Below are 14,058 nucleotides of genomic sequence, written 5' to 3' on the forward strand. Positions count from 1 at the left end.
CACTTTCCTGATTTCTGTCCCTCTAGAAATTTCATTTCCCTGAACTTACATGGACATTGCTATTTGCAAATTGTGGTTTTTCACTGTGTCACTGATATCATAGCAACCCTTTTCTCTAGAGTAGAAAGCAGAGTTAGATGAGAGTCTGAGGTTAAACTATGCAGTAGGATGCTTTTGACAATTTCTGTTACAAATCTATTTCTTTCCAATACACGCTCTTAATTATGTCCTTAAATGTGCATGTGACACATTTAAACACCTATGTAAGTAAATATGATCTCCAGTGCCTCACACAAAATGTTTTTTTAAATATTCTTCATCCTTATGAAGGTGTATGGGCGAGTCTTCGTTCAAGCAACCGATTTATCAACACTCAGACTCCATTCATTGATGTTGGTGCAAGGCTTGCAGGGAAGGATAATCCCCCTCCCTACAGCAGCAGCTCCTTTCTGCAAAGTCAGCTGCTGAGAAGACAAGCAGCCCTCTACATATTTGGAGAAAAATCTCAGTTACGGGTAATGACAATTTAATTTTTTTTCACGTTTAATGTAGTTTTTATTTGGTTGAGTTTAATTATTCTCATGTTGTTACAAACAGTAACTGGTATTCAAAGTAACATGGAAATCTGTTATGAAGGAAACAAAATGTTGTTAGCTGGGGAAGCAATTAAAAGAGAAGGAAACCTTCATTACTGTGGGCAGCACTAAACTCACACAAAGCCAAATTGATGAGAATAAAGCCAACCCAGAACTCCTGATTTGATTGCATGGAGAGGACCATGATGTCTACAGTTTTGTACATATTATTTGATAGATTTTAATGGTTTAGATGAAAATCTATCAAATAGATTTTAATCTAAACCAATTTGAAATTGTTCGAAAAACAGGTATCCTCTAATTCTTAGTAGTTTGACTTGTTTTCTGAAAATGTTTTCAGATTTTTTTTAATCTCTACGTTCAAAGATTTAAAAACCTGGTTTCTTCTACTTTCTTACTCAAGATATGAACATACATAAAATATTAAAGTATTTTTTGAAATACAAAAAGTCCAAACCCCATTATTGGTAGTAGGAAAACACATCATTATTCATTTTTTTTCTGAAATTATTTTCTGTCAAGAGGTGGAGGAGACATGCTGTACCAGAATAATGAATAAATTACATAGAATTAAATTACTATATTCCACTAATAATGACTGTTTCTATTTGTTTGATTTATTAATGAATAAGTGAAGGGTTCAGTCATGCATCTACAGCTGTGTAGCAGAAACTACTGCTTTATTCTGCTAAATATCACATGAAAGAAATTGATGAGGCAAACAGAAATACTCAACATTTTAAAGAAATGGTGCTACATTCCTCAGTTGCTTTTGTCATGCATTATTACCACTTGCCATTGTTGAGTTATTGAATTTATTTTTGAACCATGCAAAGTATAAACAGAATTAAAACCAGGCTTTCACTTTCCTGCATTTTCGATTGGCATTCTATGAAGGAGCTTAATGAAGATTATTTGCAGGCCAAGTTTAATTCAATGAAAGCAATTTTTGAAGAAAACTCCAAAAGTTTGGCATGCACATCTTCAGTGATGCTTCATACATGAGAATTGTTTTTCCTAGTAATGTTCTCCATATTATCCTTTTCATCATAATCCATTGGGGTTTGGTGGGGGTTTTTTTCAGTCAACTAACTTGGTCTCTTAATTCAGTCCTCCTCTCTTATTGCTGAATGCAGTAAGTTAAATAAAACATGAGGAATTCTGCTAGGAAAATCATCCAGCTGCTGCTCTGTGCTGAACAAGGTACTTCAGCCAAACAACTCCCTCAATGCCCAGTGATGGTTTAGATGACTCAGCTGCTTTGCACTTATGGGGCTGCTTTTTGGGTGTGGGGGTTACTTTTTTCTGCTTTATTGAACTCCCAAAATGTGCCCTGCATTCTTCATATGTCATCCACACAGATATTTTCATTTTTATTTGTTTATTGTTGATTAGCTTTAAAAATGTTAAAGGAAGTACACTGTGTTGTATATAAGGAACTGAACAGAACTGGACGTTCATTTTTCACCACTATTACTGCTAGAATAATTCTAATTATTATTGAAAATATGACTGCTGTGCAGTACATTCTGCTGTTATGGTTATAGTTGGGTGCTTTATTGTGGTACATTTTGCAAGGATTTTTATTCTATTTTTTATTATCCTGGGCAGGTGTTTAACTACGCCGATTTTTCATGAGGAATTAATTACTTAGCAATAAAGCAGGCAAGGCTTTAGAATTTAAGGAGACTGTCAGTGAAAAATATGCTTCCCTTTTAAATTACATCTGCTGTTGTCCTTTTCATACAGGGGTTCAAACTAGATTTTGCTTTGAATTGTGAATTTGTTCCTGTTGAATTCAGTGACATCCGGCAGACAAAGGCGAGCTTTAAAAAGCTGATGAGAGCTTGTGTTCCCAGCACTATTCCCACTGACTCTGAGGCAACATTCCTCAAAGCTCTTGGGGAGTCAGAGTGGTTCCCACAGGTAATTCATCTGACAGGTACTTCTGATAATCTACATGCAGTGCTGCTCACACAAAATAAATTCCAAGCTGTTGTGACAGAGGACTATTGTGTTCTAACCAACTGCTCTTTGCTCACTGTAGGCTCTTTGCATGCTCTCTATTCTGGCATTACACAGGCATTACTATTATTTTAATGCCATCATAATATTTACAAATAGGGGAGGCATTTTTGTAACAAAATTTATGTTTTATAACATGGAACACACAAGGAGAGGTGACTGTATCTGTATACATTCATAGTCTTGATTTTAAATTATTTTTCTTATTTTATATTTTTTAAAAATCAGAAAAAGTGTGGGATAATTAATGAGCTTTTTGATTTTAAAAGTAATATTTGACTCTTCCTATGTGTTCCCACCCTGGATTTTGATATGCACAAGTTAAAAAACAAGCAAATATTTGTTGTGGGATATGAGGAAGAGAGGATTCTATGTATGTTACTCTCTTCTCTCTGAATCTGTACCTTTATTTCCCTATCTCATATTCCTTTACATAAATATTCACCAAACAAAGGCAAGACTGGAGCAAACTTTGCAAGATTCAAATTAAGAAGGATGTGGGAAAGCCAGCTCTTTGTGAATCTAAAAGCACTTTAATTACAGTGAATGGTTTTTAACAGCTGCTTGTTATGTCTGGGAACCCCTGCAGAATATACTTTTCTCAAATGCAATTAATCACAGAAAGCAGAATAGAATTATGCTGATTTCTTAAGGAGGAAATACTTGTGAGGAACTTGTCACTTATCACAGACCAGGAAATGCACTCCTGGTTGAAATGTGCTGCAAGGAGGGGCTCAGCTTCTTCCCTGGGCTGAGAGCAGGAGCTGCTCATGGCTGGGGCTGCCCACCGAGGTTTGCAGGAAGGGGAGAAGTTGGGAGAGCATGAAAAAGACCTGACTTCCTCAGCATGTGAATATTTTCCATCACAGAGTGGTTGAGCAAGTTCATAAGTGTAGATAAATTAATCTACTGTAATTTCACTATTGACTTAATGAAATAAACTTGTTCCCTGCAGCAGCCCAGGGATGGAGGGCAGATAACACTGGGCTTCTCTCTTTTGGCATATTTCAGAGGATCATTCCTTGCTTTGGGTGCATCACTCTGCTGAGGGCTAGGACATCATGTCACACACTGGCTTTGTTATATTTAAACCACATTTCCGTGGTTTAAATCATGTCATATCTGACTTATGTGATAAAGCTAATTTATGACTGATAAAGTTAATTTATGACTGATTTGGCACATTTTCTACTATTCCCATGGAAGAACATAGATCTGTCATCTCAGAAATGTTTTCATTGTGTTAAGCTTTCCTCTTCTGGGCAATAGAAGTTTAAAATTACAGATTTTAACACTGTATGGACTATTTCTTTATAAGAATGTGAATGCTTAGAGGAAAATTGAACACTGCCCTGAACACAAATTTAAAAAATAGTGGTTTGCATTGTTAACAATGAGTCTGTAAAACCAGATTGCATATCAGTTTCCTCGTTAAAGATGGGAAGAAACAGCCTCTCTTCTGTTTTGCTGCCTAAGAAAGCACAGAAGAATAAACAAGCTTGGTTTTAAAAGTGGTTCTCTTTTCAGTCTTTTCTTATAAAAATTGCAGGAAAATTAATCTGTTTGGGTTGAGGTTTTTTTTCTAAATAATGGCTATGTGAATGCTCAGAGGAGTCAAGGTTTTTCTATCACAATTTCCATAGCAATATTAATCAGATTTTTAAGAGGAAGAAAGCAGACTGCCATGAAAAAGGATAAATTTTCTAAGGTTTAACTGTTGTTTGGTTGCACAACCAAGCAACTTGCTCTTGTTTTCTTCAATTTCATTTTCTTCTCACTTTCCTGTGCCTTGTGTACTTCTTGAACTTACTTATTTCCTTTCATAAATGATCTTAGATGTTTCTTACCATCTTTTGTTTGTTTTCCTGTACTGTTTTCTTCCTTCTTTCAGACTTTCATCTTTCCCATTGCTTCTGTTGGTTGGATTATATTCAGTGCTGCACAAAGAACAATTTCACTCTGCTGTAAAAACTGAATTGTTTATGTATTACCTCTTATGTTGTTTACCAAGAGTGCTGTCATAGTATGCAAAAATGGTAAAATCATCATATAGATTTTTCTTTTTAGTAATAATGATGTGAAGTCTCATAGTAACATAAAATTACCCAGACTGACCTGAACTTCTTTAACCTGCTTATTTTAGCATCACTGTGTCATGAATATTAAAGTGTCCACTTTCATATATTTTAGCCTGTCTGCCCAACTATCTAAACTGTTTCTCTGTTGTTGTTATTATTGTTCAGTTCAATAATTTCCAACTTCCATAGTACTGGGTATTAGTTATATTGTAAATATCCTGCATGGGTTCTCCCATCAAAGTACTTAGTGACTTTATGGAATCTTAATATTTCACAGGAAATTACTTTAGTGTTAAGCCCAGGATGGAATTTCTCTCCAGTAAATCTGTCAACTGTGTTGTTCGCATTCTCCTTTTTATGACAGCTAGTTTATTACAGTACTCATTGGCTTTAATGCTTTAAGTTCCTATCTTCAAAACTTCCCTTAGTTTTATTGTAGTTCAGATGGAAATCCTTAGGCTGTTGCATTTTATTGTTGCCTAATCAGCTGCATCAATGTATTTCTCTGTATGTGGATCCAGGAATGCATTTTTAAATATGAAAATATTCTATTTATTGATATTATCTGAAGATTTATCTAGAGTGTGTTACTCATTCATAATATTTTATAGCTTCACAGGATAATGCAACTGGGTGTGATCATCTCTGAGCTCCTGGAAAATGGTTCTTCTGTTATGGTTTGTTTGGAAGATGGCTGGGATATTACTGCTCAAGTAAGCTGCAATTCAAACCTTGAAATAGTTCAATATTAAGAAAAAACACCAGGCAATACTTTTTTACATAAGTGACACATAATTTGGTATGACATGAATAAATTTGTGTTGTGGCAGCAGAGAAGAAACCAGGATGCATGAACCCTTGCATTCATTTGCAATTTATTTCATGACATGATTCCTTAAAATTAATTCATTCCAAAGGTCCTGATGGTCTTAACAGTTCTAAGGCTTGGATGTAAGATCTGCATTCCTGCACCTGACCATGTGTAAGAATGAATGCCAGAAGTTACCACAACTGTTCATTTATCATTTTAAACACTGTATATTTTAAACACAGGAGCAATTTATTATCTTCCATTCAATTTCCATAAGTAATGTTAAGAGACCACACAGGGAGAAAACTGAATTTGTGCCAAAGTGCCTGTAACACCTGCTGCAAGGGCAGATCACCTCAAACTGTAAATTAGGTGAATCAAGATCTGCTGCCTGATTTAATCAATGCATGGTGTCCATGCTGCTGCTTCATCATTCAGAAGAGAAACACAGATATCCATAATTCTAGTAAATGAAACCTTCATGTGCACCCAGCATCATAGTACCAGGTAAACAAGCACACAAAAGAGTGTGACCATAATTATTGGAATCATTGCCAAGAAATGAAGAGTAGAGAGGAGAGATACATGCCTGGAAGTGCAAGAAGGCTGTGCTGCATTTTAAAATCTCCTGAGATGCTGTGTATAAAAACAGACTGCAATTGGCTGGGGCAAAACCTTTAAAGTCAACCTCAGGACCAATGCTTTTATGCTTATTTTGCTGAGGTAGTAGATACTATCTTTTAAATGTTTATTGTAAAAGGGGTTTTATTTCAAACATAATTTCAATGTAGCAAACATTGTAACCACCACCCAAGTGTGTAGGTGCTTAGGTTTTACTTCTACAGATACCATAAAGTCTCAATGCAATTGAAGCTTTTTCATGTGGAATATTTGGTTTGTTTCATAAAAATGGGTGTGATAAACTACTTGTCATTGAGTTTATAGGAAAGCCTTTGTCTTCTTGAACAATGAACAGATTACTGAATGCTTGCATTCATTTGCTAAAGGTTTCCCCTGACTTCTGTCAGTGGTAACCCAGAATATGCTGTCCTGTGATGCAGGTGGTGTCTCTGGTGCAGTTGCTCAGTGACCCCTTCTACAGGACCCTGGAAGGATTCCGAATGCTGGTGGAGAAGGAGTGGCTCTCCTTTGGCCATAAATTCAGCCAGCGCAGCAATCTCACCCTCAACTGCCAGGGCAGTGGATTTGCTCCTGTTTTCTTGCAGTTCTTAGACTGTGTGCATCAGGTGAGCCAATCTCTAACTTCCATTTACAAGAAGGTTTCATGAAGAAATGTGTCTATTCCAGTATTTGAGGTGTTATGGGTACAGGTTTGGGAGAAGATTAGTAACATCATTCCCTAGGTGTTAATAAAGTGGATGGATTTCACCCCAAGAAGAGCTGGAATGGTTGTCCAGAGGGCAGGTAACACTGGAGTTACTCTCTTTTGGCATGCACAGAGGAGACTGACCCAAAGCAGACTCAGAGGGATGGTTGGTGGTACTTCTCTATTAAGGTTATTTATGTAGAGGTTTCAGTTAAAAGGTTCTTAAGCTATGAGTGGCTTTTAGAGCCCTTTATTCCTGGTTTCTAGGACCTGGACTAGACAGTTTTTAATTCCTTGTGCCTGATGATGAGCATTGAAGAGGCCTTGTACTGCACTAGTTCTGGGAACAATGACAGCTATAAACCAGGGATTCTGAGGTGTTCTGATTTTTATGTCTAGTACATGTTCAGAAGAAGATGGACACCAACAGTTGTGTTGTGTAGGAAGAAATTAGGTTAAGAAGATTATATTCATTTTGGATTAATTCTGAAGTCTGTCCCTTTCTCCATCTCAAACCACTAAATGTAAATTGTTTGCAGAGATTCTGTGTATGCAAACATAAGGGCTTCTTGCATAGTTCCTCTTGTACATGTGTCCTTCTTTTTCCACTTCTCTGATTTTTCTCACTGAAAAAGCTGAAAGTTTCCTTGACCTTATTAACCTGTGTTAAAATGTATGGATGACTGTGGATCACAGAAAATTAACTGTTAAGGCACCAGCCTTTTTACTGGGAACACACATTCATAGTGAATACTTGCATGAAAGAGCAGTCTGTGAGTTGGTCCTACTCTGCTACCCAAAGAAAACTCCACAGATTAAATAATTTGCTAAACCAATGGAAAGCAATCTTCAGATATATCTATGTGAGATTGATAATGAATGAGCTTAGAGGAAGAGGAGTGAAAAACATGTTATGGAAAATATCCCCAGCTTTGCTTGTGTCCCAGTGGTAAACACAAACAGCCATCATTATTGCTGTCTCAGGAGTTAATAAATCCTATTCTTGGAATTGGCATTGATTGCTACAGCACTGCCCTTATGAAAACCTTAGAAATATTTGTCACATCTTCTGTTTCATCCATTTCCAGTGGTTGTAGTCAAAAGATTGTTTTTTATTTGAAATTGGGAGATTTCTCTAAAGAGAATCAGTAATGCATTTTTTGTTCAAATAAGTTAAGTTGCCCAAATGTCACACTTTTTCTTACAATAGGCTTAGGGTTATTGCTCCATTTCTGCAGTAGGAAAAAACCCATATTCTTGGTTGCAATGGCTACAGCAGGACAAAATTGCCATGTGCTCTAATTCTGAAACCCATCTGCCTGGTAGTTCACTCAATTCTGTAAATCAATAATTTGTCATGGTCATGGTGCTGTGTTCTCTCTGCTCTCAGGTGTCTTCTCTAAGCTTAAATTGGCTGATTGGATAACACCATCCATTGGTAGAATGGAGGAAACCTACCTCTGATTTTAAGCAGTAGTGTAAATTTGGAGCTGGAATCCTTCCAGCATCTCCCCTTACCATGTTTTGATGCTGTTCTGGTGCATGTGCACTACATTTTTTGGGAAGAATTGGAAATTGCACCAATGATTTGTCACTTAGCTTAAAACCATTGGGGTCATCAATGTAAAGTCAATGTGGAGTCATCCACCCAACTGGACTAAATCCAGTCCAGGTAAAGCCACAGCTGTGTGGAATGGCTGCAGGGACCTCAGCAGCAGCTACTTCAGTCTGTCTACTCTGGGCTCCTTCTGATTTCTTGCTAATGTAGACATAGCCTACATCCTGTTTCTGCCCCTGGAAACACTTTGCTTCAGTTTTACTGTAATAAATCTTAGAAAGTTGTCATTACAAGAAAGTTATCCTCACATGCCCGTGCAGTATTTCCTTCTCAAGTGATTCAGAGATGACACAGGTTTTGGAAACAAATGGGTTATCCAGAAGAAAGTTAAAAATTAAATGCAAGGATTTGGGTTTATTGCCATGAAATAGAATGGACCATGTTCTCTTCATAGTTTTTCTTTAAGTTATGTTTAACAAAATCTGCAGTTCTAAGGACATGGAATAGTGGATTATAGTCATTCCACCTTTAAAAGTTGGAATGAAATGCAAAGTGGGACAAATCCCTGCTGTTGAGAACTGTCAGGTGCAGTTTTGCCCCAGGCTGCACACATGTGAATGTGTCAGGAAAATTCAGGAACTTCACCTTTGTAATTCACCTTAGGGAGCAGCTTCAGTGCCTGTCACTTGTTGGAATCCAAAATGCAAGGAACTCTCAGAACTTTGAGCCTGGAAGCCAAAGCTTAGAATTAAACACAGGATTTGATCTGAGACCTTGGAAGGGGCTTCCAAACTTAGGTGCTAGAAGCAAGAATGTGGATTTATAGTGTAAAGCAGAGACACATTCAGCTGAGTAAAGGGAAGTTTAGAGTTTTAGAGTTTAAGTGATAGAAAGAATAAAAGTAGTTACAGAGGTAAAGAAGGAGTTTAGAATGCAGTATTGTAGGTTTGTGTGTCATAACATGATTGGCTAAGAAAGCTTACACTGTAGCATGGGTCCATAAGACAGAATATTTAAGGATTGGGTCAAATACATAAATATCCTTGTTGGCAGTGTTTTATTGGTCAATAACTCCTTAAAAGGTCTTGTAACTAAGGGTCTTGTGACCTTCTGAATGATGCTGTAATGATTTGAGCCAAATTCACTCTTCCTGCCTATGTAGAAGATAAAAAAATAAACTGCATCATCAAAAATGACTCAGAGGTCTCGTCTCTAATTCCTTCCAAAATTCCCCCCAAGTGAATTAGCACAGTCACTCAGCAGGTATCTGCCTCTGTTTTAGGAAATACACAGGTTATGAGCAGGTTCATTTTCTGGAGAGAAGAGCATTTTGTGTTTGTGGGTTTGAGCTGTGTGCCCTGGGTGCAGCTGTGCCGGCAGGACCGGTACCTCCTGCTGCCCATCAGGAGCTGCTCACTGCTGCTCTCGTGGAGAGCTCAGGGCTTCCTGGCAGCTCCCAGCCAAAATGCTGGGGAAAATTTGCTAGAAAAGACCATTAGAAGCACTTCAGCTTGTCCATCTGAAGGAGACAGTACCTTCTTCTGAGGAAAGATAAGGCTGTGAAGGGGTTATAATTATTTTGCCCAGTGTTATCTTCATCCAAGACAGGGCATGGGAAGCACAATCAGTCTAATATTGATAATATAGACTTGACTGTAAGCTGAATGACCTACAGTCCCATGGAGAAGGAAATTCTGAGTAACTTTTCTAGAACTAGAGTTAGGTTATCCTAATGATAACTCTTCTAACTCATAGTATTGAGTTACCAAATTCTAACAGTGTGGCTGTAATTTCTAAGAAAATTTATTTTGAAGTCAAATTATTGGTTGAAATTTCATATGAATTTATCATAAAAAATAAGTTTTCTCAACATCTGTACTTGAAAGTTTTTGTGAATTTTCATTGGTTTCTGTGCAAATTGTTACACAACTACAGAATCCAATTGCAACTTAACCCTGAAGTGTAATATATTATGTATGATCAGTTTTCAAAAAAATTACCCATTAACTGGAAGCAAACATTTGGTCCTTTCCAAGTACTTTTAACCTTTAGAATCCATATACTAGGTGCAGTAAGAAAATTACCAAGAGCCAGTACATGCATTAAATATCAGGGGTTAAACTAAAGATCCAGAGAAAACAAATGAAGCAGTGATTCCTAAATTAGAACTGCATCATCTTATAAAAAGTCATTGTTTATGCCAATTTCTCCAGGTGTCAGCTGAATTATTAATGCAAAATCAGTCTTTCACAATAGCAGCATCTGGCAGATGCTTTCCCTGCTTCTAGGGAGACGGAGTTTATGCAAGTGATGTCAGTGAGGAAGCTTCTCTTATTTTTCTTCTGAAGCTGTTTGGTAATTTATTAACTATAATTAAAATAGGATGATTTTCTAGAGTTGACATCTTTTAAGCCCAGTGAGGAGCTGTGTCCCAGCACCCTGTGTAAGAGGAGGTGAGTGCTGCTCCCATGGGAGGTGTGCTCAGGCATTCCAGGGTTTGCAGGAAAACCTCGTAGCCATCACCAGCACAGGACCTTTGGAGTGTTGTATTCCTCATTCAGGATAAGTAAAATTGATTTAAAAAAACAAAAATGTATTAGGAAACTAAGGAAAGCTGATAGATCTGTAAGATTATTAAATACATTTAGGAGTTACTTCAGTGGGACCATGGTAATTTTAAAAACAACTCCAGAATGCTGAGTTTCTCTAATCATAACATTAGAAACATGTACAGCTTTAATCAGGTTTTAAATGTTCGTGTACTATGGAGATTAAGACAACAATAATTACTACATTGTTTACCTCTATCAGAGAAATGGTTTATAGCTGTTTTCTCTTTAAAAGTAAATTATAATTATAATAACTTACTGTTATTACAATATTTCTGCATCCAGAAATCTCAGAAGTGGAATCACCCACAACATTTAGAGCCATGACAGAATTTTATCAGCAGCTTGTTCTTGTAACTCTTGCATGTATTAAAATAATTGTTGGACCATAAGTAGAAGTTAAGACCCTGTATATATTTCATGTCAAATAGCAGAATGTTGCCTCTCCTTCTTACAGTATATTAAAAAAACCTTCTCCTAACACAAGGAGAAAATATGTTCTAAAGAAGATATGGAAAAAAACCCTCTTTTTTTATAAATAGAGCTAAATACTTAATTTGTCTATAAAATTGAAGTCCTGAATGTATCATAGAAAAAAAATTGCTTATTCTTACATCTTTTATTCTTACAAATCAGTGCAGGAATGTAGTATTTGTATCAGGGGAAAAATGGGGATTAAATAAGAGTGGGTATATTGAACTGACATGTCTTAAAGTATCTGAGCATTTAAAATGCCCAGCCCCAAGATAATACTGAGATACAGTAACAGCAAATTCTCTGACTTAAACGCTGTGTGGGTGTTTGTAGGTCATTTCAAGGGATTTTCCTCTCAGTGTTGTATGTTCAGTAGAAAACTTCTCCTTGCTAAACACTTATTTCCCCCTTTATTTAGCTGGTCTGTGTGGAAATATAAATGTAAGGAGCTTCAGGTAATCTTAGTAACAATTCCCATCATTACTGAAAAAACCCCATGGAGTAACTGAGAGGTTGAGAGAAAACTGATAAGAGATTAGAGAGAAAATATGGAACAGAGAAATGAGTGGTGGGAATGCAGAAGACAAGGCAGGGGTAGAATGCAGAACTAAAGGTATATTACAGGTTTGATGGGGAGCTAGACAAAGAACAGTGGTACTTACTTCAAATGTGAAATTCAGTCAGCAGTTTCTTTTTCAATTGCAAGCTATACTTATTTCCACTGCAATTAGGAATTTTCAGGTAATTGCTGTGTTTATTCTGAAAATAAAGAACCTGAGTCATAACCTTATTTGAAGAGTAAATTTTAAATTAACACATGAAATTTCTCCAAGCACTCTCTCATCAAGATTTTTAGAATCTTTCATTTTCTATGGATATCAAGTATAAATATCAGTAACTAATGCTAAATTTTTTGCCATGAATATTAAACTTTGTGCTTAAAATCTTATATGAGGCTCTTTATGATTGTGTTAAAGAGAAGCTGCTGTGAAGAACCAGCAATTTCACAGTGCTGTACTCTGATAATCTTGTATCGTTTTCTTAAATAAAGTCTCCTGACTCATGTTGGAGACATTCACTGAATCAGACAGACCCACAGCCTAATGAGGGTCACAATTTAAGGAATGACATGGTTTTTACTGTTTCAAAAGAATAATGGCAAGACACCTCCTCACTGTGGGGTTTTTTTCATACTCTAATATTTTTGGTCATATTTTGAAAAGGAAGAAATATGAGTAGACTAGTAAGTACCTGAGAAATTGGCTGTTTAGGAGTGGTAGGTGGAATCTCATTTGCAGCATTGTCTCTGTACTCGTCTGCTTCGTGGGGTTCTCAGCAATAGACAGAAATCCAGTGTGAAACCTTTCAGTTAAAGGTCTAATTCCAGCCACATCCAGGAGTAGCATCTTTACCTGTGAAGTTGTGTGGTGACTCAAGAATTATCATAGAAGGTTTATATCCAGGTGGATTTCCTGGAAGAATCATGGGGATTGTACAGAGTATGATACTGCTTGTTACACAGTTCACTCTATCTGCTCTGAAATGTTCTTGCAGCACAGACAATACATGAATTTATTTAGCCAAAAAATATTCTAGGACAAAATGTTAGAAGGATTTTTGTGACACTTGCAATTTGTTTTCAGCATTCATGGGGGAATTGTTTTGCTGTCATTTCACTTTATTATTTCTTACATATCTATTTGTATTATCCTCAATATCCACTTTTTTCCTTTTTTTTTTTCTTAATTTTATTTTTTAGATTCATAACCAATACCCGACAGAGTTTGAGTTCAATCAATATTATCTGAAGTTTCTGGCTTTTCATCACATATCAAATCGATTTAAAACATTTCTTCTGGATTCAGATTATGAGAGACTAGAACATGGTATGTGTGATCTTTGTGTCTTGCATACTGCTTGTGTAGTTGTTGATATTTTTCTCCTCAGTATTTGGTCTACAAAATCTTTGCCTGGGTTAAGATGGTCCAGTAGCTGAGTGGTGACCCCAAAAGGAATTTCCATGTCATGAAATTACATTTCAGGTGTAGAAAGGAAAATGGAGGTGAAGAACATGCCTGAGCTGTGCCTCTGATGGCCCTAGGAGAAAGTAGAAGCAATTAGTGCCATGCCTAATTGGCATAAATTGCTACATTTTTAGCAATTTTTCTGGGTAGTTCCATTTTCCCTACTAAATACCTTCTTTTAACAGAAACAAAGTCTCTGTGAGTCCATCAGAGAGTGCACAAAGTTTCAAGAAGGAAAAGCCTTTCCATCCATCGATTTCCTCCCACTTCTTCCTCCCGCATTATCTTCAGTGTTTCTCCTTTTGTATTTTCTGTTTTACTCCATCTGTCATGTGCAACCTGACTGGTTCCAAGTCCTTAGCTGCCCTCAGAGCCATTTTACTGAGGCTACATCACCCAGCTGAGGCTGTTCTTGGGACTTGTCCACTCAAACATGCTCCAAATTTCTCTGCTTTGAGGGCTGCTTCTCATGCCATATGATCAATTGTAATGCTTAAAAAGTGTTGCAGCTGTGGGGCAGATTAGACTTGAGCAACCATTTAATTCCAAAAAAATG

At 36.8% G+C, this 14,058-nt stretch overlaps 1 protein-coding gene across 6 annotated transcripts in view; it reads left to right on the plus strand.

The window, feature by feature from the left end:
* The window catches only part of SBF2 (SET binding factor 2), a 231,713-nt gene that overhangs the window by 206,069 nt on the left and 11,586 nt on the right, over window positions 1-14,058 (plus strand). For all 6 annotated transcript variants that reach the window (XM_077179816.1, XM_077179818.1, XM_077179820.1 and 3 more), the window contains 5 exons: window positions 331-515; window positions 2,346-2,522; window positions 5,311-5,412; window positions 6,572-6,757; window positions 13,238-13,364. In XM_077179816.1, the coding sequence (XP_077035931.1) occupies window positions 331-515; window positions 2,346-2,522; window positions 5,311-5,412; window positions 6,572-6,757; window positions 13,238-13,364 (777 nt within the window). The remainder of the gene's footprint in view (window positions 1-330; window positions 516-2,345; window positions 2,523-5,310; window positions 5,413-6,571; window positions 6,758-13,237; window positions 13,365-14,058) is intronic.

The sequence above is a fragment of the Agelaius phoeniceus genome, chromosome 6, assembly GCF_051311805.1.
Source record: "Agelaius phoeniceus isolate bAgePho1 chromosome 6, bAgePho1.hap1, whole genome shotgun sequence".
Lineage (NCBI taxonomy): Eukaryota > Metazoa > Chordata > Aves > Passeriformes > Icteridae > Agelaius > Agelaius phoeniceus.